The sequence below is a fragment of the Doryrhamphus excisus genome, linkage group LG12, assembly GCF_037039965.1.
Source record: "Doryrhamphus excisus strain RoL-2023G ecotype Guam linkage group LG12, RoL_Dexc_Guam_v1.1, whole genome shotgun sequence".
Lineage (NCBI taxonomy): Eukaryota > Metazoa > Chordata > Actinopteri > Syngnathiformes > Syngnathidae > Doryrhamphus > Doryrhamphus excisus.
Window position 1 is genome coordinate 14,592,310 of NC_136368.1, and position 22,989 is coordinate 14,615,298.

The 22,989-nt window shown below is 39.6% G+C and overlaps 1 protein-coding gene across 9 annotated transcripts in view; it reads left to right on the forward strand.

Annotated features, from left to right (window-relative positions):
• The window catches only part of nalcn (sodium leak channel, non-selective), a 58,417-nt gene extending 39,675 nt beyond the window's left edge, over positions 1 to 18,742 (forward strand). For 8 of the 9 annotated variants that reach the window (XM_058081196.2, XM_058081197.2, XM_058081195.2 and 5 more), the window contains 28 exons: positions 877 to 1,013; positions 1,846 to 1,987; positions 2,184 to 2,257; positions 4,443 to 4,614; positions 4,693 to 4,784; positions 4,853 to 4,975; positions 5,754 to 5,810; positions 7,149 to 7,269; positions 7,349 to 7,480; positions 7,577 to 7,744; positions 8,224 to 8,328; positions 8,471 to 8,577; positions 8,656 to 8,776; positions 8,859 to 8,957; positions 9,233 to 9,326; positions 11,157 to 11,263; positions 11,340 to 11,414; positions 11,900 to 12,019; positions 12,099 to 12,167; positions 13,197 to 13,345; positions 13,420 to 13,513; positions 14,076 to 14,208; positions 14,571 to 14,686; positions 14,820 to 14,977; positions 15,725 to 15,875; positions 15,980 to 16,129; positions 16,234 to 16,351; positions 18,015 to 18,740. In XM_058081196.2, the coding sequence (XP_057937179.1) occupies positions 877 to 1,013; positions 1,846 to 1,987; positions 2,184 to 2,257; positions 4,443 to 4,614; positions 4,693 to 4,784; positions 4,853 to 4,975; positions 5,754 to 5,810; positions 7,149 to 7,269; positions 7,349 to 7,480; positions 7,577 to 7,744; positions 8,224 to 8,328; positions 8,471 to 8,577; positions 8,656 to 8,776; positions 8,859 to 8,957; positions 9,233 to 9,326; positions 11,157 to 11,263; positions 11,340 to 11,414; positions 11,900 to 12,019; positions 12,099 to 12,167; positions 13,197 to 13,345; positions 13,420 to 13,513; positions 14,076 to 14,208; positions 14,571 to 14,686; positions 14,820 to 14,977; positions 15,725 to 15,875; positions 15,980 to 16,129; positions 16,234 to 16,351; positions 18,015 to 18,157 (3,327 nt within the window). In that variant the 3' untranslated portion in view covers positions 18,158 to 18,740. Of the gene's footprint in view, positions 1 to 876; positions 1,014 to 1,845; positions 1,988 to 2,183; positions 2,258 to 4,442; positions 4,615 to 4,692; positions 4,785 to 4,852; positions 4,976 to 5,753; positions 5,811 to 7,148; positions 7,270 to 7,348; positions 7,481 to 7,576; positions 7,745 to 8,223; positions 8,329 to 8,470; positions 8,578 to 8,655; positions 8,777 to 8,858; positions 8,958 to 9,232; positions 9,327 to 11,156; positions 11,264 to 11,339; positions 11,415 to 11,899; positions 12,020 to 12,098; positions 12,168 to 13,196; positions 13,346 to 13,419; positions 13,514 to 14,075; positions 14,209 to 14,570; positions 14,687 to 14,819; positions 14,978 to 15,724; positions 15,876 to 15,979; positions 16,130 to 16,233; positions 16,352 to 18,014 lie in introns of all 9 variants that reach the window. The other variant, XM_058081200.2, reaches the window with a different exon arrangement.
• Positions 18,743 to 22,989: the final 4,247 nt, after the last annotated feature.

Here is a 22,989-nt window from a genome sequence, read left to right on the forward strand (position 1 = left end):
GCATCAGAGGTTATCGCCATGCCAGCACCCAGACACAGACTACCTGCAAGGGAATTTCAATCAGCCTCCCCATATGTAATTAAATAGAAATAATTGCTTTCATTTTCCCTTTTGTCATCTTTTTTTTATTTTATCACAATACACATGCTGCTGTTGTTTCTCTTCATTGTCTCCACCAACCACTCCAAGTAATCTTTATTTTCTTTCTTTTGTTGGCTTCTTCCATTATTTTTCTCCAAGTAAGTCAGATCTTAAGTGTGCATTTTTGTGTGTGCTGTGCTGTGTGTTGAAGGTAAGTGTGTTGCTGCCATCATCAGGCAGACGCTTAAAGCTGCACGCTGCTTTCCACTGTTGGCCAAACCTGACCCAATCAACCCCCCACTCCCCCATACGTATAGAGGGCAAACTTCGCAATCCCTAAATTGTCCCCAAATCCAGGTCCTGTACTGTTGCCCTTCTTCTTCCCATTTTCATAATTCAGCTGTTAAAGTAAATATCAGGCTTTTATTCATGGATAAATTACAACTTTATATTTAATATAAATTTAATATAATTTATATCAAATATTTGAAATAATGTGAATTGTAGCCTGCACAAGTGGGTTAAAAAAAAGGGAATTTTAAAGGGACCATGCACAAGATAGCCCTTTGCAAACTGACAGTTTTGGAGCATTTTTGTAAAGAATCTGCTTCAATACTTAGCCAAGGCACTTCATAGATTTGCTTCATTTTCATTTGCATTCAACATCTTATAATTTATATTTTTATAAGTTTACATTTTATTTATCATGTATCTTGTTTTTTTAATCAGAAAAACAAGTTTCAACAGGTTTACTTTCTGTATGTTCCAGTCAATAACTGTATCTTGCTTTCTTAGCTCAAGCAAAGCGAAGCCAATGCGGACACCAAAGAAAAGCTCCCACTTCGACTCAGAATCTTCGAAAAGTTCCCCAACAGACCTCAGATGGTTAAGATCTCTAAGCTGCCATCGGACTTCACTGTGCCCAGAATCAGGTATGAATGTCCCCCATAGATACTTTTCCCATAGAAAATAGGACATAAACTGATTCAGGGTCACCATCATAAAAACCTTGGTGGTCATTACTGTAACTTCCTTCCTGGGTGCATTGATATTACACAGCAATATAGAAACTGACGCTTACATCTACTGTAGCATTAAGCAGTAGCGGCAGCTGCAATATGGAACTTCAAGAGCGCAGCACTGACGCACTGTGGTGAAGATCGTCGCTAGCCGCCTAGTAGCTACCCAGTGTGGTGTGGCAAGGGATAACTACATAATTAACATAGTTCAATCGGCGTAACAATGTTTATAATAATAATAATAAAAATGTTGGTGTATCTTGGTAAATGTGCACATCACATTATATGTAAATGGAGCACTGTCTGTGTTTTTTGGAGTTTATAGGCGGAATAAGTGTTTCCCATTATGTGCGGTAATTAACTGTCTCTTTTTTCTGTTTTTATGGCTTTAGAGAAAAAAGAAAAAAAAACGACATATGTGTTCATGTCTCGCATAAGGATTTTTTTTCAAAGCGCAGTTTTTCTTTAACTACCAATATGGTGTTTTTTCACAATCTGCCAAAGTGATCAAATTGAGCTAGATTTTTAACAGAAGAGTGGAAGTGCCTCTGACACGTTCAACTTCATAATCAATTCAATCATTTAGTGCACAGCTGGATCCTTCACTTCCCCACAATCATTCTCTGGAGCCATCTGGTGCCAGCGAGAAGCTCCAACTGGTACACCTTGACATGGTGTTCCAGTGGATGCCTGTCTTAATCGTGCATTTACATTTGGCAACTAAAGTGCCTTTTCTCCTGTCAAGGGAGAGCTTCATGAAGCAGTTCATCGATCGCCAGCAACAGGACCCAAGTTGTCTGTTCCGAAGACTCCCCTCGGCTTCGTCGTCGTCCTGTGACCACTCCAAACGCTCAGCCATCGAAGACAACAAGTATATCGACCAAAAGGTACTTCTTTCACACTCCAGTTATCACTCTCCACTGTAGAGACATGCGGATATGAGAGAGATAACTCCTTTGTCTCCCTTCCGCTCAATATACCTCGACAATAAAAATGGAAGTAATAAAGAGTTATGGTGTGTTTTTATCAAGCACTGACTTAATTGACCTGCGGTGTTTTGTAACCCAAGTGTGGTTCTCTCAGCTTCGCAGGTCAATATTTAGCATCCAGGCTCGGAATCTGCTGGAAAAAGAAACCACAGTCAATAAAATACTACGGTAAGTCATGTGTGCATCTTCACAGCACGTATACAGTTGCCTTTACAATACAATTTGATTGAAAAGTTATATAAAGTGAACTTAATCACTTTGTAGTTCCATGCCGCTTATCCTCACTAGGGTAGCGGGTATGCTTCGGGCGAGAGGCGGGGTACACCCTGGGCTGGTCGCCAGCCAATCACAGGGCACATATTGCACATATAGAAAAACAATCATTCATACTTATGGACAATTTGGAGTCACCAATTAACCTAGCGTGTTTTTGGAATGTGGGAGGAAACCGGAGTACCCAGAAAAAAACACACACGCACGTGGAGAACAACAGCAGAGATTTGAACCCACATTTTCCAGATCTCCTGACTGTTTGGCCTACATGATAACCACTTGGCCACCGTTAGAATAAATGATTAAAAAATGATGATGTGTTTGATCAGACATTTTGATGAGCTTGTTGGGTGATTATATGCACATTAGTTGAGTGAATTTACTCCCATCAAAAACTTTGGGTCATACTGATGTTTTTTTTTCTCATTTCCAATATTCCTTTAACCATTTTCAAGATACAACCTTGTGAAATAGTAATCTAAAAACTGAATATTTTCTTGGAAAAAAAATGTACAATTTGCTACATTTGAGTATGCTGGAAATCATGAAATAGAAGGTAAATTTTGTGATGTCTGTGAACACAATCCCTCATAACAACACAATTATTATTACATATTTTCTCCTACTGTTCTACTAAGCTGTTAATATCATCATTTATCTTTCTATTCATTAAATGCAGTAAAAACTGGCATATTTCAGACATAGTTGTGAGTGGTGATTAATCACAATTAATTAGTTTAACTTCTCCGATTAATCTGATTAAAAAATAATCATTTGACAGCCCTCATGTAAACGTGAAGATAGCAGGAGATGAATAAAATACATTTCTAATATGATTTTGAGTCATGGCTCTGGTATAAATATTTATTTTATGATTGTATCAGAGGTTATTTTATGTTATTGTATTTATTTTCATTTCACTATATTTTATTTATTCTAATTAATTCCATTCTATTCAGTTTTAGTCACTTCTATTATATTTTATTTTATTGTCTTCCATTCAATTAAATTTGATACCCCTAATCAATACCTGGAACTCTCTGGTGTGCAAATAAATAAACACGTCCACCATATGTAATACTGTGGCCTGGGTTGTGGCCTATAGTCGATGACCTTTAAACCATTAACCAATGCTAACCCATGCTAATCCTGAGCCCCACTTTGGTAAATTGCTTGATGCACATATGCACCACACACACACACAAACTCTCACACACACACAGACACACACAGGCTCGATTCAGACTCATTTACTATGGTGCTGAAAATAAATGGATAATTTGCAGTTCAGCATGGCAGAGCTGGCACCTGGTGTACATTAGCTCACCGGCGCCGTGTCCAATCTGGCTCGCCCCTCCTCGTCCTACTCAAAGACAGACAGTTTATCAGTAGTCATAACACGTCCTGTCTAGTCTGGTCTGCCGCTGTCCTCAATAACACACAATCAAGTTCACCTCGGCATCTCTAGTTTAGCATATGATTCTCTCTGGCCACATAAGGTGAGACATTGCTGAAATGACTGAAGCACATACAGCTGTGGATGATGACTTGATTTAATACTATTAAATCTATTCAATTATATTGATCCCATTGAACCCAATTTGTCTTACACAGTGGTGATGAGACATCAAATGATGGGGCAGCACTTTAGTCTAAAACCCTTTACTATAAAAACGTATAATAAATAGAATTAGTGCTGTCAAGAAATTAATAAAATACATTAATTGATGTAATTAATCTGTATTAATCTCACCTCAAATTGCAGAAACAAGCCCTCATTTGGCGGGATTTTCATAGAAAGTTATTATTAAATTATTGTGGAGATCAAAAAAAGAGGCTTTATAAAGTCATCTATTGTTTTTTAATAGACTTTTTTTCAGAGATGAAGCCCCAGAATGGCATAAACCAGTCAATCTCACAATATATTTTTTTCGTCCTGGGGGCTGCATGACACAACACTGAGCCATAACCAAGACAGATAGACTCAAAATAAATAAAACAATTACCAGCATCAGTTAATCTGTACATGTCACTCTCACAATTTCTGTAAAATAATGAGGATTTTTTTCATTTGACTCAGGGCCTGCACAAGACAGCGGATGCTCAGCGGATCCTTGGAAGGACAACCGGCCAAGGAGCGCTCCATCCTCAGCGTCCAGCATCACATACGGCAAGAGCGCCGTTCTTTGCGACACGGCTCCACCAGTCAAAGGATTAGCCGTGGGAAGTCACTGGAGACCCTCACCCAAGATGTGAGTTTGCGTTTGAAAGAGCTAAAAATGTCAAAAATGTAAAAAGCACAAACCGCTCATAACTCTTGTCTTCTAAAGCATTCAAGCACTGTCCGCTACCGTAACGCCCAGAGAGAGGACAGTGAGATCAAGATGATCCAAGAAAAAAAAGAACAAGCAGAGATGAAGAGGTACTCACACATTCCTCCTGAAACAAGAAAATACTTAAAGGTTATCTTCTCACTGGTACGCACAACAGAAAAGTCCAAGAGGAGGAGCTGAGGGAGAACCACCCATACTTTGATAAGCCTCTCTTCATTGTGGGCCGGGAACATCGCTTTAGGAACTTCTGCCGGATGATTGTTCGAGCTCGCTTCATTGCGTAAGATGATAAAGATGATTCTATTATGTTGACAAGAGTATAGAAATTAAATTGAATATACTTTGGCGTACTTGGTGTACATCTTATATAGTATCAGAGTCAACACGCAGTCTCAATAGTTGTCAACACAAGTGAGTAGCAAGATCATTTTTCATGGTGCTTGGGCTGCACAATCGGTAAAGGGAAACAAACTCCAATATGTACTATGATCTTGTGAAGCAGAGTATGATCCCCTCCTTAGGGGAACTTAGTCTCATGGCTATTTTCCAACATGATAAAGAGCCCAAAAACACCTCCAAGATGACAAGGGTCTGAGGGAGCTGGAGGTGAAGATGATGGAGGCAGAAGTTGAAGGAGCACAAGGTGTCTAACATCCACCAGCCTCATCGGTGATGACATCATGAAGGAGCAGGCAAGGGTTGCAGTAACAACCTGTGCATCTCTGGTCAATTACATGCCCAAGAGGATTAAGGCACTGCTACAAAACAACAGTGCCCTTAGTAAATATTCACACCAAGGATGAAATTTAGATGTTCACTGTGAGGTGTATGCACTTTAGTTGCCAGATATTTAGACAACAATGGCTGTGTGTTGACAGTAATTACAGTAGTATATACAGATATACTGTATAAGCTGTGTACACTGACTATTGTAATGCATATCCAAGTTTAATTTCTATAGTATTGTCCCAATCTGCTATAAAATGATCTGATATGTTGTATTGTTATTGATATGTATTCTTATTATTGAATCATGATTCTTATTTCTCTTCATCTAGATCCAAAACAGACCCGATCACAGGAGCAGTGAAGAACACAAAGTACCACCAACTGTAGTAAGTTAGCATTTGCAGAGCTCATTATTCGTCAAATGTGTGTCCTTTTTGAAATGATAGGATTTGGCTATGGTTTCTAAACTTCTTAGCCATGAGATTATACCTGTACTGTACGATGACACTTCGACAGCTTCGCTATGGCAACCAGCCACATTGATTGAAGAGCACAACGCTTCTGAATATCTCAAGTCTGGTCATGTTGAGGCGGCACCATGTGCTTGCAAAGTGACTTCAAAAGACTCTGATCCCACGATTGCTAATGAGAGCTGTCAGGTGAGCGCAGGCCCTCGGAATAAATGGGAGATCTCCAGGCGTCCGTGTCCGAAACGAATTTAATTATTTAGGATCTGGTTGAAGGCGCACATTTCCTCTGAGAAATTTCAGTCACAAATCAGCATACATACTAGACAGCCATCACATATAGTATTAAGTGCACCTGCATGGCCTAATTAATAAGATGATTTAAGAATATTTAAGAACTATAATTGCATGTTCTTATCATTCCGTAATAATTTGTGGGATTTAAGAAGGCTTGGAAATCCCAGAAAACACACTCAAAACATTTGCATTAAACTTACTAAACTAAACTTACATGCTGCAGTTGTTTTTTAATTAAACCCCAAATTGCTTGGTTCAAGTGTGATTCAGGTGTCTTACTAGAACTGCAGAATGTATGCAAAATAACGGACTTCCTTATATGGTTGATAGTTAGGAAGCACTTTGGGCGTGTGACCAATCACAGCAAAGTGAGCATGCCTGGAGGCGGGCAGCTGATGGAATAAATTAAAACAGTTTTGGTACGTTTTGGCAGGAAGCACAAATTAAAGGAAATACAGCTGGAATAGGTGCAGATTCTGGAAGATCTAAAAAGTTTTATTTCCGGTGAAAATGCGCTGCTTCTGGCTTCAGTAACTGTTTGGCGGATATTTCACATTCATGTTCACAACAGCAGTCCCGTGTGAAATGCTGTTGACAGTTGAAAATATTTGTCTCTTGCTCCAAAAACTTCTGCCTTGCCTTGTAAACAAAGAAGCAGAACTTGGAAGTGGGTGGAGGAATCAGAGCTTAGGGGAGAGCAGAGAGTTTATCGCCCCTACAGCCACAGCTCCCTTGTGACATCACAAAGGAACAGTTTTGCAACACCCTCTGGAAGTTAGCGTTTTAAGCCATCTAACTACATTTGTAGGTCTGAATACTGGAAAAATAGTAATAGGTAACATAATAGGTCCCCTTTTCAAAGGGGGCATCTATGACCTATAATCTACAACTTTGGTGTCATTTTTAATGGTTTCGTAACGTTTTCATTAACCAAATGGCATTTCACATGTGTCCTTGCAGTGACCTTCTGGGCCTGGTTACTTATTTGGACTGGGTGATGATCATTGTGACCATCTGCTCCTGCATCTCCATGATGTTTGAGTCGCCCTTCACCAGGGTCATGCACGTGCCCACCCTGCAGGTATTCAAAGTTGTGGCATGCAGTAGTTTAAACAAAGAAAAACAATATCTAACCGTCACATCCTTTCCTATTGTTTCAGATTGGGGAATACGTCTTTGTCATCTTTATGAGCATTGAACTCAACCTGAAGATCATGGCCGACGGTCTGTTCTTCACTCCCACAGCAGTCATCAGAGACTTTGGAGGTGTCATGGACATCTTCATTTATCTAGTAAGAAAGCCCCCAGCCTTGCAGTGTTCTACATACGATATGCTTTAATAGTTGTAATAGTTAATAGTTCCATTTTTGTGTGTTACATTGCCATAGGTGAGTCTCATCTTTTTATGCTGGCTTCCTCCGGATGTCCCTCCCGAGTCTGGAGCTCAGTTGCTGATGATGCTGCGCTGCTTGCGACCGCTCAGGATCTTCAAGCTGGTGCCCCAAATGAGGAAGGTGGTGCGGGAGGTCCTCAAAGGGTTCAAGGAGATTTTCCTGGTGGGTGCTTGTGATATCCGCCCAACTATAAAGCACATATTAAACTCAAAATTAGTTCAATATAAAATCTCAGGAATAGTAATAAATAATGTTATGTATTTCTTTATTCAAGTACCATACCAATACCAAGTACCAAGTTCATCCAATTTATTAAAGCGCTGGATGTTGGGGGGACTCTCTTGGTTTACACGTCTCCAACATGATGTTGAAGTACAGTACAGTACAGTACTTCTGATTTGCAACATAAACATAAAGAGAAGCCAGTTGAGGTCCCTCAGTTATCTCGGACTCCTTCCTGGTGAGGTGTTCCCAGGCATGCTAGGCCAGGAGCAGGCCCAGGGGTAGACCTAGGACACACTGGTTCATAATTATTTTTAGTAAAAAGGAATATCTATAATAAATAAATAATTCCAAAAAAGAATTAAATCAAATACAATTATAATTTCTTCTTATACTTTATCAGTGTGATCTTGCTGCAGGTTTCCATTCTCCTACTCACGCTGATGCTGGTGTTCGCAAGCTTCGGAGTTCAGCTATTTGCCGGAAAGCTGGCCAAATGCAACGACCCCCATGTCCTTAAAAGGGTATGGCAGCAGACATGAGCCCATTATTCCTTACTTGCAGTATATGCTCTGACAATAATGAAGCAGGAGATGATAATGAAAGGCAGATTAATTAAATAGCATGATTGTATTGTACAATAAAACTATGCTCTGTTGGTCACAGGATGATTGTCACGGAATATTCAGGATTAATGTTAGCGTATCCAAAAACCTCAATCTCAAACTGAAACCCGGAGAGAAGAAACCAGGATTCTGGGTGCCAAGAGTCTGGTAATGTCACCTTTTTTTTAAGTGTTGTCTATTTTAATACAACTGACGATTAATGTTGTATTTGTGGTGACATTCTAGGGCCAACCCTCGCAACTTTAATTTTGACAATGTGGGAAATGCCATGTTGGCTCTCTTTGAAGTACTGTCTCTAAAAGGATGGGTGGAAGTCCGTGATGTCATCATTCACCGCGTAGGACCGGTACAGAACTTTATGGGATACATTTTTACTCACTCGTGTTCACGGTAACGGTAGGTTAAGTGTGAAGCTTTTGTGTCGGCAGATCCACGGCATCTACATCCACGTCTTTGTGTTCCTGGGCTGCATGATTGGACTCACTTTGTTTGTGGGTGTCGTCATTGCCAACTTCAATGAGAACAAAGTAAGGGCTCTCTTTAAGAATGTGGTATATACTCTACCTGAGTGGGGTAGGGTCATACTGAAAAAAACACCGGTCCATGCTGACCCTGCCTCTCACTCAAAGTCAGAAGGGATGGGCTCCAGATAATTGATGAATGGAATGGATAGGGTTTTCCAAGAAAATTATGACATTAAGGTTGTAAAAAAATTTTTCTTCAAAAAAAACAGTAATAAACTGTAATAAACTGAAGTATTGATGATATTCAAGTAGAAAAGTGGAGTCTTGTTTCTCTCCAGGGCACTGCTTTGCTTACAGTGGATCAGAGGCGATGGGAGGACCTGAAGAGCCGGCTCAAAATTGCTCAACCTCTCCACCTGCCCCCTCGTCCAGGTACATATTTGAACAACTATATTAAAATCACTGCCCTGCACTTGACGGGCGACCAGTTCAGGGTGCACCACACTTCTTGCCCAGGATGGGCTCCAATGTACACCTGCGACTATAGTCAGGATTAAGCAGCATAGGAACATTAAAATCACATCAGGGAATATCACAGCTCTGCAAAGCACATACTTTTGTTTGTGTTTTTTAATTTGGATGTAAACTTGCTCCAAGGTAGGTCCCTGGGAGTATGCGAGGAGGGAGACTCGGACTCGGGAGGCTTTCATTTCAATGCAGACCTAACATGTACAAATTCATAGTACTCAACTTGCAATTTTACTCTTGAATAAGCTTGTATGCTCTCCATTTAGTTGCATTTTCCTGGTTTCATTTTTAAGTTCAGTCTGTACAGTACAGATAAATTAGTAAATATTATCAGTTTCTCTAGTATTTCATATCGGGGGGGGGGGGGGGGGGGGGAATGTTCTGTCCCTCAGGAGGGGCATGACAGAATATAATTGAAAAGCACTGGTTTTGATGGAGGTGAAGTATATCTTAAGGAAACCATCACTGTCAAATCAGGCTAACTTTGGTCACCAAGTCAACCAAATAACTGCCAGTTATATTATTTTACTACTTACTTGCCGCAAAGCATGCTTTTTTCTGGCTTCTTTCACAAAATCACTGCATTTTTATTTTTTGAGAGAGCCACTGAGATGTATCTGAGGCATTATGGGTATATTTCCTCTTTGCGCATTTGAGGCTGACAACTAATAAAAAAAAAAAATCAATAGTAGTAGTAGTCAGCAACACTACTTTGACACAAGATGAATCAACCTGGTTTTCATCCACAGCCAAAGACCTTTGTTAACAGTCACTCGTAGACCATCACTAAACTGACCTGAGTCCCCAGTCTCTGATGGCTATAATGAAAGTGCATGTACAATCATCTCTAACATATTCACTAAGCTTTCAACTTAGTTTTAGAATGCACCAGAAGCATGTGGATGGATGCCAGTGTCAGGGAAATGTGCTGAAGCTTGCAAGTTGCTACTGCAGCATTTTTTTTTTTTTTTTTGCACAAATTGCACTACGGTAGAAAAATGTGGAGTGAAAAATGTATTTGATTTGGAAAGAAATCTGAGAAATGTTCAATAATATTTTCATTTACTCGTTATTTCATTAAAATTACATGTGTTTCATGTGTTTATATGATTATTGATTATATGATTATTCAATACCTTTTTCAATACCTTTCTTCATGGAAAGGATTTGTCTTTTTTGTGGCAAAATTAATCAATCCAAAGCCATAAAATTAACAGTTATTAATTAATTAATTAACTCCTATCAAAATAAACAATAATTAATTAATGATAATTTATATATTTAAGTAATTACATTAATTATTGGACAGTTATTTCACAATTTTAACAATTCACATGTCTAGTAATTGGCTTTTTATATATTGCTATTTTGGAAAAGAGAAGAAAATTATGGTGTTTTTTTAATTATGTACAGTAATTGCTACCTTTTTAATATTGAAAGTTACACAAATATAACACTTAAAATTCCAACAGTAAATAAGCAAATGTTAGACACAGAGGATATTTAAATAAAAACAAAAAAAATGGGGGATAAATGGTGCTGGTCCATCAAACAGTCCATGGGTGCCATCTAGAGGACATCAACAATACACAAACAGGAGTCAACTTATATTAATAGGACCACACCTGTAGCCTATTCAGTACCTCCACCTTTAATCATGATGAACTAATGTAGACATATGATTAAATATATGTACACACAGGATTGAAGCTATTTTTTTTTATCATTGTGCAGAGAATGGGGGATTCCGGGCCAAAATGTACGACATCACTCAACATCCGTTCTTCAAGCGTGGCATTGCTGTGCTGGTGTTGGCCCAGTCTGTGCTGCTCTCAGTTAAGGTGAATATAATCCACTGTCTCACACTTTTAAAACGGCCTAATTATGCTGAATAACTCATCTGTCTTTCTTCTCCAGTGGGACGTAGATGACCAAGTAACGTTTCCCCTTGCCACCATGTCTGTAGTCTTCACCTTTATATTTGTACTGGAGGTGAGTCTGTTCATGAGCAGATATTTAATTTGTTTAGTTTAGTTTGCAGGTGGCCCTTAGTTTACATCTGAGTTCCGTTCGTTCGATTAAGATGCTGATCAAGTTTTAAAGTAGGTCAGAATATACACATACTGTACCTACATTAACACTTAAATTACTCACACTCAAGAAAGAACACATAAAGGACATATGAAATACACCAGTAAAAAGATTCAATACAAGAATTAAATTAAACAGTCATAAAAAATATTGGAAGGGGCGTTGCAAAGGAGAGAGAAGCAGGAAGCCTCATATACTTGTAGTTGTTTGTAATGACAAACAACTACATATTGTTCCATTTACACTATTTATACTTCCTCCGATTTATTCTTCCATCTTGTGCAGGAAACTACTTATTTTTTACTTTTTCTACAGTATTAATTTATAGGAGTGACAAAATGCCATAACACGTGTCTACTGTCTAAAAGCTGTGTGTTGTTGCCTAGGTGACTATGAAGCTGATTGCCATGTCTCCAGCTGGCTACTGGCAGAGCAGACGAAATCGTTACGACCTGCTAGTGACGTCGCTCGGCGTCATCTGGATAGTCCTGCACTTTGCTCTACTGGTTAGACCCATTGCTGTTGTGTTAAAAGGAATGGAAGCATGTATTTCAGCAACTTAATGTGTATCTAATCCCTGCTTAGAATGCATATACTTACATGATGGGCACATGTGTGATTGTCTTCAGATTCTTCACAATATGCGGCAAGCACGTAAGTGATTTTCTTTCAATGACTGTGGTATTATTTTAGTAAAAAACATATACATATGTTTTAAATGTAGTACTGTGGTTCTACATGATGTGGAAGTGCCATTCCAGGTTGAGGTGAATGTCCCGGACAACTTGCCGGGTACCCAGCTATAATCAGTGACTGCTGATCTGTAGCATTTTCCGTTTCTTCTGAAAGTGATAGCCAGATTTTTTTTTTTTTTTTTCGGATGTAAGAATTGTGTCTCTAAAACTACGGCAGGAATAGGAAGAGTTTTTTTTTTTTTTTTTCAGGCCTCTTGCCACTTAGTGGCAGCTTTTGCATGAACAAGACACAGTTTGGTGCCTGATTCTTCAATATTAATTAATTTATATTCAATATTCAATTATTCTTTACCAGTTGAGGTAGAAAGTTCTGAGTGTTTTTCATTGATTTTTTTTTCTCAATTTGTATACCTCCACAAAAAAATCATTTGATGCCACCATAGGGGGCAAAGCAGCTTGAAAAAAGTAATACTTTTTTCACATTGACATGTAGACCCGAGTTAGATTCCCCCCTCGAGCAACTTGTTTGTCTATATGTGCCCTGTGATTGGCTGGCCACCAGTCCAGGGTGTACCTCGCCTCTCGCCCAAGACAGCTGGGATAGGCTCCAGCACGTCCACAACCCTTGTGAGGATAAGTGGTAGAAATTGAATGAAAGAATGAATTAAATGTAAATGTAACATCCTCAGACAACCAGTGGGCAGGTGCAGCAGCTTGAAAAAAGTAAAGAATAAAACCTACAAACAAATATAAAGCAAAACAAGCACCGGTAGTTGAAAAGTCGAGTTGTAGTTCTTTTTTTTTTAATTAATCTGCTAAATAATTTTAATGTACAACCAGCCCACAATATTATATTGTATGAAATACATGATGCTTATTGTGCCTGATTGCACACAACTGTATTGCAGTATATACGTATATATATATATATACAGTATATCACAACCACTGTACAATAACGTATACGGAATGTATGGCCCTTCTACAGGTGACACTGAAGATGCTGCTGCTGACTGTGGTCGTCAGCATGTACAAGAGTTTCTTCATCATCGTGGGAATGTTCCTCCTCCTGTTATGTTATGCTTTCGCTGGAGTGGTTCTCTTCGGCACTGTTAAGTATGGCGAGAACATCAACCGGTAAGGACATCACACACAGCAGAATTCAGAATAGAGCAGTTGTTCTAATTCATGTTCATCTCACCACCTTGCAGGCACGCCAACTTCTCCACAGCGGGCAAGGCTATCACTGTCCTCTTCCGCATTGTTACAGGAGAGGACTGGAATAAAATAATGCATGACTGCATGGTGAGATAAAAGCTGGACTCGGATCCATCGATTTTCTATCCCGCTTGTTCTTACTAGGGTCACAGGTATGCTGGAGCCTATCCCAGCTGTCTTCGAGCAAGAGGCAGGGTACATCCTGGACTGGTCACTTGCCAATCATAGGACTCAGATCCAGACTGTTTATTATTATAAACAACAGAACCAGTTTTGTAAAAGGCTTAAGGTTCAAGCGGATTAAGTGGTTCAACTTATGTACTCACCACCGACAGGGACTAGCTTTTTTCTGTCATAGTCAGTTACTTTTTGCTGTCCCGTGTCCATGCTTCTCTGGGACTGCTTTTGTGTGGTTTATATGAACACCAGCTTTGTTTTGAAAAACATTGATATTTTTTTGTTTAATCTGTTTATTTAAACCACTATTGGTAATATATGGTAGCCAGTAGTGGTGGTTTTATATTGTTGAGCTTGGAGCATACAGCAGCTCCAACTGAATAGAGGCATTAATTTCATGTTTTATGTGCAACAACTATTATTGTTGTTTTAGAAAATCTATGCTAACTGCTTTTTTTTTTAATCTCCCTAGGTGCAGCCTCCGTTTTGCACACCGGATAAGCATCGATACTGGGAGACCGACTGCGGCAACTATGCCGGAGCACTTATCTACTTCTGCTCCTTCTATGTCATCATCGCTTACATCATGCTCAACCTACTTGTCGGTCAGTGCATGCATCTGTTGCCGCCTTTCATTTAGGGAGAAATACATTTTTTTTTTACATTTCAGTTTCTTTTAAAGTTGAATGATTCAATGACAACAAATAGGAGTAGCAGAATCCTGACATAGCAGGATAAAGGACTACAGGGATGAAGCACAGCATGTATTCCTGTGGTTTAATGAAGTGTGTTTATCATTATGCCCCCCACCCGCACCCCACGTCTCCAGTAAGGAAGACACAGATGGTGTTGACAGTTATTGCATTTCAAGAGATTATACTCTGCTACTTTGGCAAAAATAACCCATTTGTTTAAAGTACAAGTTGAGAATCATTTATAGGCATAATGTGACTATTTTGTGATACAGCCATCATCGTGGAGAACTTCTCTTTGTTCTACTCCACCGAGGAGGACCAGCTGCTGAGCTATAATGACCTGAGACACTTCCAGATCATCTGGAACATGGTGGATGACAAGCGGGAGGTGAGGAATTACCAGATAACTTCTTCCGCTCTAATGGGAAGACTTTCTATAACATCTTTGAAGTCTGTCCCTTTCGGAATGTGTTTCCATTTGTGAAGTCATAGATGTTTAATGCTGATTATCTCAATCTTAGGGCGTGATCCCCACATCCAGGGTGAAGTTCCTGCTGCGTCTGCTCAGGGGCAGGCTAGAGGTAGACCTGGACAAAGACAAGTTGCTGTTTAAGCACATGTGCTATGAGATGGAGCGACTGCACAGTGGAGGAGATGTGACCTTCCATGATGTGCTCAGGTGAGCTCGGTTTGCAACATACAGACATTCACCTGTACAATAACTCGTATGTATTTCCTGTTAAATATTTGGACTGGTATCCTTTCTTGATGGCTTGGAAAAAAAAAAAGACGTTTTTAACGATGGCATTTATGATTATTTTATTGTTGTGTTCTGTCCAGTGTCATTACAATAATATAAATAACATTAATAAAATAAAATAAAATAAAATGAATGTATAAAATAAATGAGTAAATAAACTCTGGCACATTTAATAGTTGTTTCCTTTTTTAAATTCCATTCTATTCATAACAATTATATCTTAGTTAAATAAAATTACTGTTTAATTACTGTTGTAACTGGTTTAAAACATAAACTATATACATATACTCAGTGAAATTAAAAAAAAAATATTATTACTATGTTATCACTATTAACTGCTATTCGGTTTGAATATATACTGTATATGTCAATTAGCATATTATTATTCCAAGTTTGTCTTTATTTCTCATTACTTGAGATATGCCTGACTAACCTGAATGTATTCAATTCAACAAAAATGTTCTCACATTCTCACAAGAGTAAAATATCTGTGAAATGATCTGCAGACTGATTATAGGGGTTGTGCTTTAATTGTGAAATACAGTGATGGTTAGTCCTAAAACAAAAATAGATTATGATAAAATTAAAATGAACTACACGCTCTGTGTACGAATAGAATATAGCCGTTCATTGTTTGTGTGTGTGTTTGTGTATGTGTGCTGGCAGCATGCTATCCTATCGCTCTGTGGACATTCGTAAGTCCCTCCAGCTGGAGGAGCTGTTGGCCAGGGAACAGCTGGAGTACACCATCGAGGAGGAGGTTGCCAAGCAGACTATACGCATGTGGCTCAAGAAGTGCCTCAAACGTATCCGTGCCGTGAGTCCTTTTCCACAGCGCCATCAGTTCTCGCTACTCTTTACACAGAACTCAGCTTGTGCACATGTATGACACACGGTCCCCACTCTGCTTGCCTTTCGCAGAAGCAGCAGCAGTCATGTAGCATCATCCACAGCCTGAGAGAGAGCCAGCAGCAGGAGCTGAGTCGCTTCCTCAACCCCCCCAGCATTGAGACCACGGTGCCAAGTGAAGACCACAACGCCAACAACCCAGACAACTCCTCTCAGCCTGAGGTAAACGCACCCCACCCGACGTCCCAGCTGGCAAGCATGATGTATTGTCTACAGGTGTGCGCTTCTTGCAATGCCGGAACAAAGGATGTGTCTTCTTTGTTTAGATGAGTGGCCTCCAGCAGCTGCTTAGTCCCACCTTGTCTGACAGAGGAGGCTACAGGCAGGACTCCTCCGACCTGGGGAAGCCACAGAGGAAGCTGGGACAGTGGCGGCTGCCTGCAGGTATCTATCTGTGTGTCACCACAAACACCACCTATTTATGTTGATACAAAAATACATGGCTTTTCTCATGACTTGTCAGCATGAAATAGATCTCTAAACTCATTCAGGTATCGGTTCACAATCCAATAAGATCCAATAGAAGAGCTGTATATTATATGATATTATATTATACCAATATTATTCACAAGTCCTAAAGTAAATTGCGTACAGCGACTCACAAATGAATTGAAAAAGGAATGGAAATATATTGGAATACATTTATTAAAAATTGTTTGAATTTGTACTATATTTACTGTTTGTAATTTATTGCCTTAAAGGGGACCTATTATGCTAATTATCCGACCCTTTGTATTGAGTTGTGGACTCCTATAGAGCAGCTACACATAATAACTTGCACAGAAAACTCTTTAGATTTTGGAGAATCTGCACTTATTCCAGCAGTATTTCTCTTTGATTTGTGCTTCCCGCCAAAACGGTCTGTTTTCATTTATTCCACCCACAGCCTTCCCCCAGGCATGCTCGCTTCCAGATGCGCAAACCTTGGCATCATTTAGCATGAGAATACCACATTCTAACTACATTTATAGGTCAGAAAAGTGGAAAAATTTAGCATTTTTTGGATTGTTTATGACGTGTGCTGCTGACCGCTTGGCCAGGTCGCCCTTGGAAATGAGAACCTGATCTCAGTGGGACTGGGGATCACAGTGGGATCTGGTTAAATAAATGTAAAAAAAATATTAAAAATGATCTTAATAGTTAGCCTCCTTATTAGTATAAGGCTACATAATTAGTCCTCATATAAGGATGTTATATCAAGTCCTAAATATGTTCTTAATATAATATCCAGTATTATTTTGTTAAGTTAAAAACACTTCCAGTCCATCCATCCATATATTTTCTATGCCACTTAACCTTGTTAGGGTAGCGGGGATATGCTGGAGTCTATCCCAGCTGACTTCGGGCGAGAGGTGGGGTACACGCTGGACTGGTCACACTTCCTGCGCCTACTAGTTAGCTTCCTCTTTTGAAAATTGTTCCCAAAGACACAATGTGGCAGTGAGACACCACACAAACACCACCTTCCTGTTTTGCCATGAGTTACTTCTTGAATTCACTCATGTTTTTCACCCCAATAACCAAAATGGAGCCAAAGAAAGTAAAGAAAAGAAAAGTAAAACAGGAAGATGGTGGTGGTTGATCTCGCTGCCACATCATGTCTTTGAGAACAGGTCAAGTAATGTTAAATGTTCATCACTTTCATTTAATTAATTTAGTTAATGTGTATAAAACTACAAACACATATTTTGTGTTAACATTTTTGAGAGTCAACCACTGCTGACAACATGGATGGGTGACGTGATGTAATGTAGCTGACATCAAGTTCTGGTTGCCACATTGTTTGACCTCTGCACATATCTTTTACATGTAAAAACCCACTGGACAGTAAGAGGTGAGAGAGCGTGGAGGAGTGTAGCATGCAGAAGGATAGGCATTATAGAGATATTTTAATGCAATGAGTGTACATACGCATGCACACACAATTGCACCCCCGTCTCCCCTTCTCTCTGGGTGATGCAGTGCAAACTCCAATCACAATAATCTATAATAACGGGATATGAAAAAGTGATAATATGTATTCTATCACGTGTGTGTGTTTCCTCAGGTCGCACCAGCGTCAAGTCCATTGTGTGCAAAATGAACCCCGTCAATGACGAGGCCTCCTCGGGTTCAGAAGTCAAAAAGTGGTGGACCCGTCAGCTGACGGTGGAGAGCGACGAGAGCGGCGATGACCTCATCGACATTTAGAGACGAGGTGCATCCTCCCTCTGCCCTCTCACTGCTCTTGTCTTCTTTTGCCTCCTCCGAACAATTAATGAGCTATGGATGCTGACTGCAGCTGTTTACTTGTTTCCTCTCGACTCCTGGCTGGATCAATGCCACAGATATTATTTTAATGCTAAGTTTTTAAACAGAAAAAGTATTTTCAGCTGCGTGGGCAAGATCGTGCCTGTTTGGGCTGGCAGTGTCTAGTTGATACCTCTGGGGAGAAACGTGTTTCCTGTCCTCTACGAGTGTCTCTTTGTAGACACATCTGGCCAATGTGAGGCGGTAAGGCCATGCTGGATCGATGAAAGGAAGCTGCTGTTTGTGTGTTCAGCTGGAAGGCTGTTTTCATGTCTGTGTCTTGTTTTCTCTGGCTATTTATCACACACACATATTGATTTTAATATGCTCACTTTATACTATTATAGTTGCTAGAGAAGCATAATCTCATAGATTTATGACTGTGAATGTAATTAAATATAAAATTCTATCTTCTAATTAAAGGCCTACTCTGTTTTAGGCATTAATAAGAAGATGTATCCTTTCTTTTCAATGCCATCACTTGATTTTTGAATGGATTTTGCAGTGGTCATTACCGCCACCTACAGGACAGAACTCAAGTGGAGGACTTTCACAGCTAATTAACTGATCTTATCACACAAATTCTACCATGTTTGTGCATGTCCGTCAAGGTAAGTGAGATTTGCAACACCATTTAATCTTTGTCATCATCATATTACAAAAATGCTCAGTGTCCGATGCCACAATAGTATATTGGAATTGTGTTGACCAAAATCTAGCCTTGCTGCTGGTGCTTTAAATAAGACGCCATTTTGTGTCTGTAGCTTTAATGCTAATTAGCTGTGTTTGTCCACAGAGAGTGTGTCTCCAAGAAGCTGCTGTGCAGCTCTGTAGCCTACACTTACAGTAGCCAACGTAACAGATGTCATATATCACCTAGAACAAGGTAACAGGCTTTATTTTTTTAAGTGTAGTGAAATTTTTATAATTTTTTTTATACAAACCTGTCCTCCAGCACTGTGTAAACAAGGTAGACATATCGAGCGGGGTCACAGCCTGTATCATATCCATGATAAAAGAGGTTTTCCTTCATGATGTCATCAAAATTCAAACTTCAAAAAGTTTTTTTTTCCACATTTGGTGCTCATAAACAGGCTCTAAGATCACACATTTCTATGAGAACATAACTGAAAAATTTGTATTTAAGTAATTTATATACCTGATGACGATGCTAAATTTATAGTTTAATAATATTTAAATTTAACTAACTAGCTATTTAACCAATAAGATAATAGAGATGCAGATACATTTTTAATGGCACACAAAACAAATGAGCTTTTACATTTCACAAAGTCCTCTAGAGTAGACCTGTTACTGAGGGAAAACCTGTATAAAATCATTATTTTAATATCAATATTTATAATTGCCACAATTAACTGCAACAACAATACACACAGTGACCCTGCTTGACTGTATTATCCTGAGATTTAGTCATTCCAAGTCAGCACACAGTCAGATGTTGTATCCAGATGTGACCGCCCATCCACTACACAGCCATACACAAACATTTCCTGTGTAGGAACACACACATAATTTTGTCCCTGAATTATTTCTCTCTAGTTACCGTAATTTGTCTGACAATCACTGCGGGTTAGAGTTTGAGCCAATTGACGAATACACTCACATTCATAGCCAAGCAGTTCCCCTTAACAAGAACCCTTGTTAGACTCATAATTAGCCCATTAAAAAGAGACAGGCTCTTTATTTGTCCATTCAAAAGCCTGGTAAGTTTTGCATGGAGTTTGATAATGAACATGAGGGGGACAGCAGAGAATCAGCATGTCGGTGGGACGCCCAGTCGCTCTATAGAAATCCTGACTTTAGTGGTACATTCCGGCCCCTCTGGAAGGAGAGAGTGCTCTCAGCGACATATGGTCCTGTAGGGAAACAGTGTGACATCAGGCCTCTTGCTAATCAACTGTCTTTAATTTGCCCCCTTTCTCCTCACCCTTTTCTTCCAGCGCCACCGTCGCCTCTTAAGCTCTACTTAACTCAGAACCGGGCTCATCAAAGCGCCTTTCTCCTCTTTTCTTCTCATTTGAGCCCTGCGTGGTGTAACATTTGTGCCTTTTAATTGCCTCCGCCTCGCACCCGCTCATACCCCCCCCATTGTCACTTTCCGCTTTTACTTAAGGCCGACGCGAGTCACTTTGGTAATTGGCAAGGAAGTTCTTAAGTGCAGTATCTGTCTGTGAGTCGAGATTACCTGTAATTAAAGTCCACGATTGGCTTTGGTGGCTCTTTTCCCTCCTGTTGAGATGTTGCCTTAAGAGCTGCCCCGCCGCATTGACGGAACACACCTTTTCTGATTGTACTAAACTACAACTCAAGACATTTAACTTTGTCTTCTGGATGAAGACATCTCTAAATAAAGCATTTATACCATATATCTTCCAATGGTGGCGTCCTTGCCAAGAGACACCATGCCCCAATTTATTTACCAGATGCATCTATAGATGCCGTATGAATTTCAGTACTGCACTGTGTGCCGCATCCTAAGCTTTAATAACACATTTTCTTATATTAATGGACTCTGCTTCAGTAGAGGCCATGTCTGACTTGTCGCCAGCATCAATATCATATTTGATGTCCTTCACACCAGTAGACGCCGTGCCCCATTGAATTCCCATGTGTGTCGTTCACTCTTCACAAATAAAGTGTCCTATACCTCCTCAATTAGCTGGCTCAGTTCCATTAGTCTCAAGCCCCACTTAATTGCTAGCTGCATTGCCCACTCTTCCCAAATGAAACATTTCATAGCCTCCACTCCAGTATACACCATGCCCCAGTTAAACATTTGTATAAAATGAACGCTGCATCTTAAAGAGGAATATGGGAAGAAATGAAAGCTCTAATGACCTTTGACTGATACCGCCATGTGTCTTTAGCACATTTATTAGACAAATCAGTATAATTAGAAAAAAACAACACTAATTTTGTTCAAAATGCACGCCTCACTTCAAGTGGATGTCTGGTGCTCAATTGAGTGAATAAACAATTCCAATACTTACTCTGTGAAGTCTGACACCTCCTCAATCCCTTTGGTTTTTAGCCTCCTATGAGACATGTCAGCGTCCACACCAGGTCCAGGTCTGGGCCTTATCTCGTTCGTGCGAACCACGCAGATGGCTACTACAACTAATACAACAATTAAAAAAGTATCACATTATTTTATCAGCAGGTGGAAAAAGCAATTAAAAACTGGCATAATGTGTTGATTAAAATACATTAAAAGCAGAGCACTCATGCTCATTTTCCAATCAAGTCGCTTGGCATTCATCCACTGGACGCAGCTGTTTTTGACCTCATGCTTTTTGGCTTTTTGGCGGGAGGTTGGGTGCACACTGAAATTTTGGCTCATTGTGTGACAAGATGTGACAATGCATACTTGTTCTGTTAGCATCTTTTAGTGTCTGACCTCATGTTTACCACTGTCCACTTGCATTTGCTACAGTGGATTTAAAGCCAACTACTTTGCAAATGTAGAGGGAGTCCAAACATAAATTCCTTTACTCTTTTTCAACTTTGTCCAGTTTATTGCCAATTTTCTATTTATTTACATCAATACTAATGATGATTTCCATCCCAATGGATCCATTCATTCATTCATTTTCTACCGCTTTTTCCTCACGAGGGTTGCAGGGGGTGTTGGAGCCTATCCCAGCTGTCTTCGGGCGAGAGGCGGGGTACACCCTGGACTGGTCGCCAGCCAATCACAGGGCACATATAGACAAACAACCATTCACACTCACATTCATACCTATGGATAATTTGGAGTCGCCAATTAACCTAGCATGTTTTTGGAATGTGGGAGGAAACCGGAGTACCCGGAGAAAACCCACGCATGCACTGGGAGAACTAACCACTCGACCACCTTTTGTTAGCTAAATAATTGTAAAATAAATACAGCGACACTTAGTTCATTTAGAGATGTTTTATGCTTGAAAATGCTTAATTCCTGCCGAGAATAACATTTGCTTCAGAATGCATTTTGTTGACTAATAATCAGTCAACCCCGAAACAACTATTTTTATTAAATCAAAATAGAGTAAGGGACTACTATTATTGGATTTAATGCTGAAAAGGAAAGGAAACAAATTGTAGTTTTTTGAATGAACACTATACAATCTTCCTCACTGAGGTACTTTTTATTAGACTCTTTATTGTTCCAACCCAAACTATACTATGTCAAACTTTCACCCATAGTTAAAATGTAATTAAAGTATTTTATATCTCACGCATAACATGCAACTCCCCTTTTATTAAATGTCACCATTCCCCCCCAAAAAAATCATTTTTGGTGCAGCTCATCTACAGCACAGTTGAAAGCCACCCGACTGAACACTGAGCAAGCAGCTTTTTTGTCTAAGGCATAAAAATCTAATTTTCACTAAATGGCTAATCAGTCCCATTCAGTCTGGTGACCCGCTTCCCCACTTCTACACCTGGCTCCTTTAATTACACTGTAACTGAAGCTTTGTCTGCTGTGGAAGGCCCAGATTTGAAATATGGGTGGAAATTTCACAGAGAGAAAAATTACACATGCCTCAACCCATTCAATTACCCAACAATCAAAGCAGAAAGGCCTGTAATTGCAGTGAAAAGCTACCTAAGACTTTTTTTTCTGGGCACACTGAGGGTATTATTAGCACAAAATAATGCATACCTACAGGGGGTGCTGTGCTCAAACAATTACATTTCCCCACAGAGCGCAATCTTACAGATCACTGAGA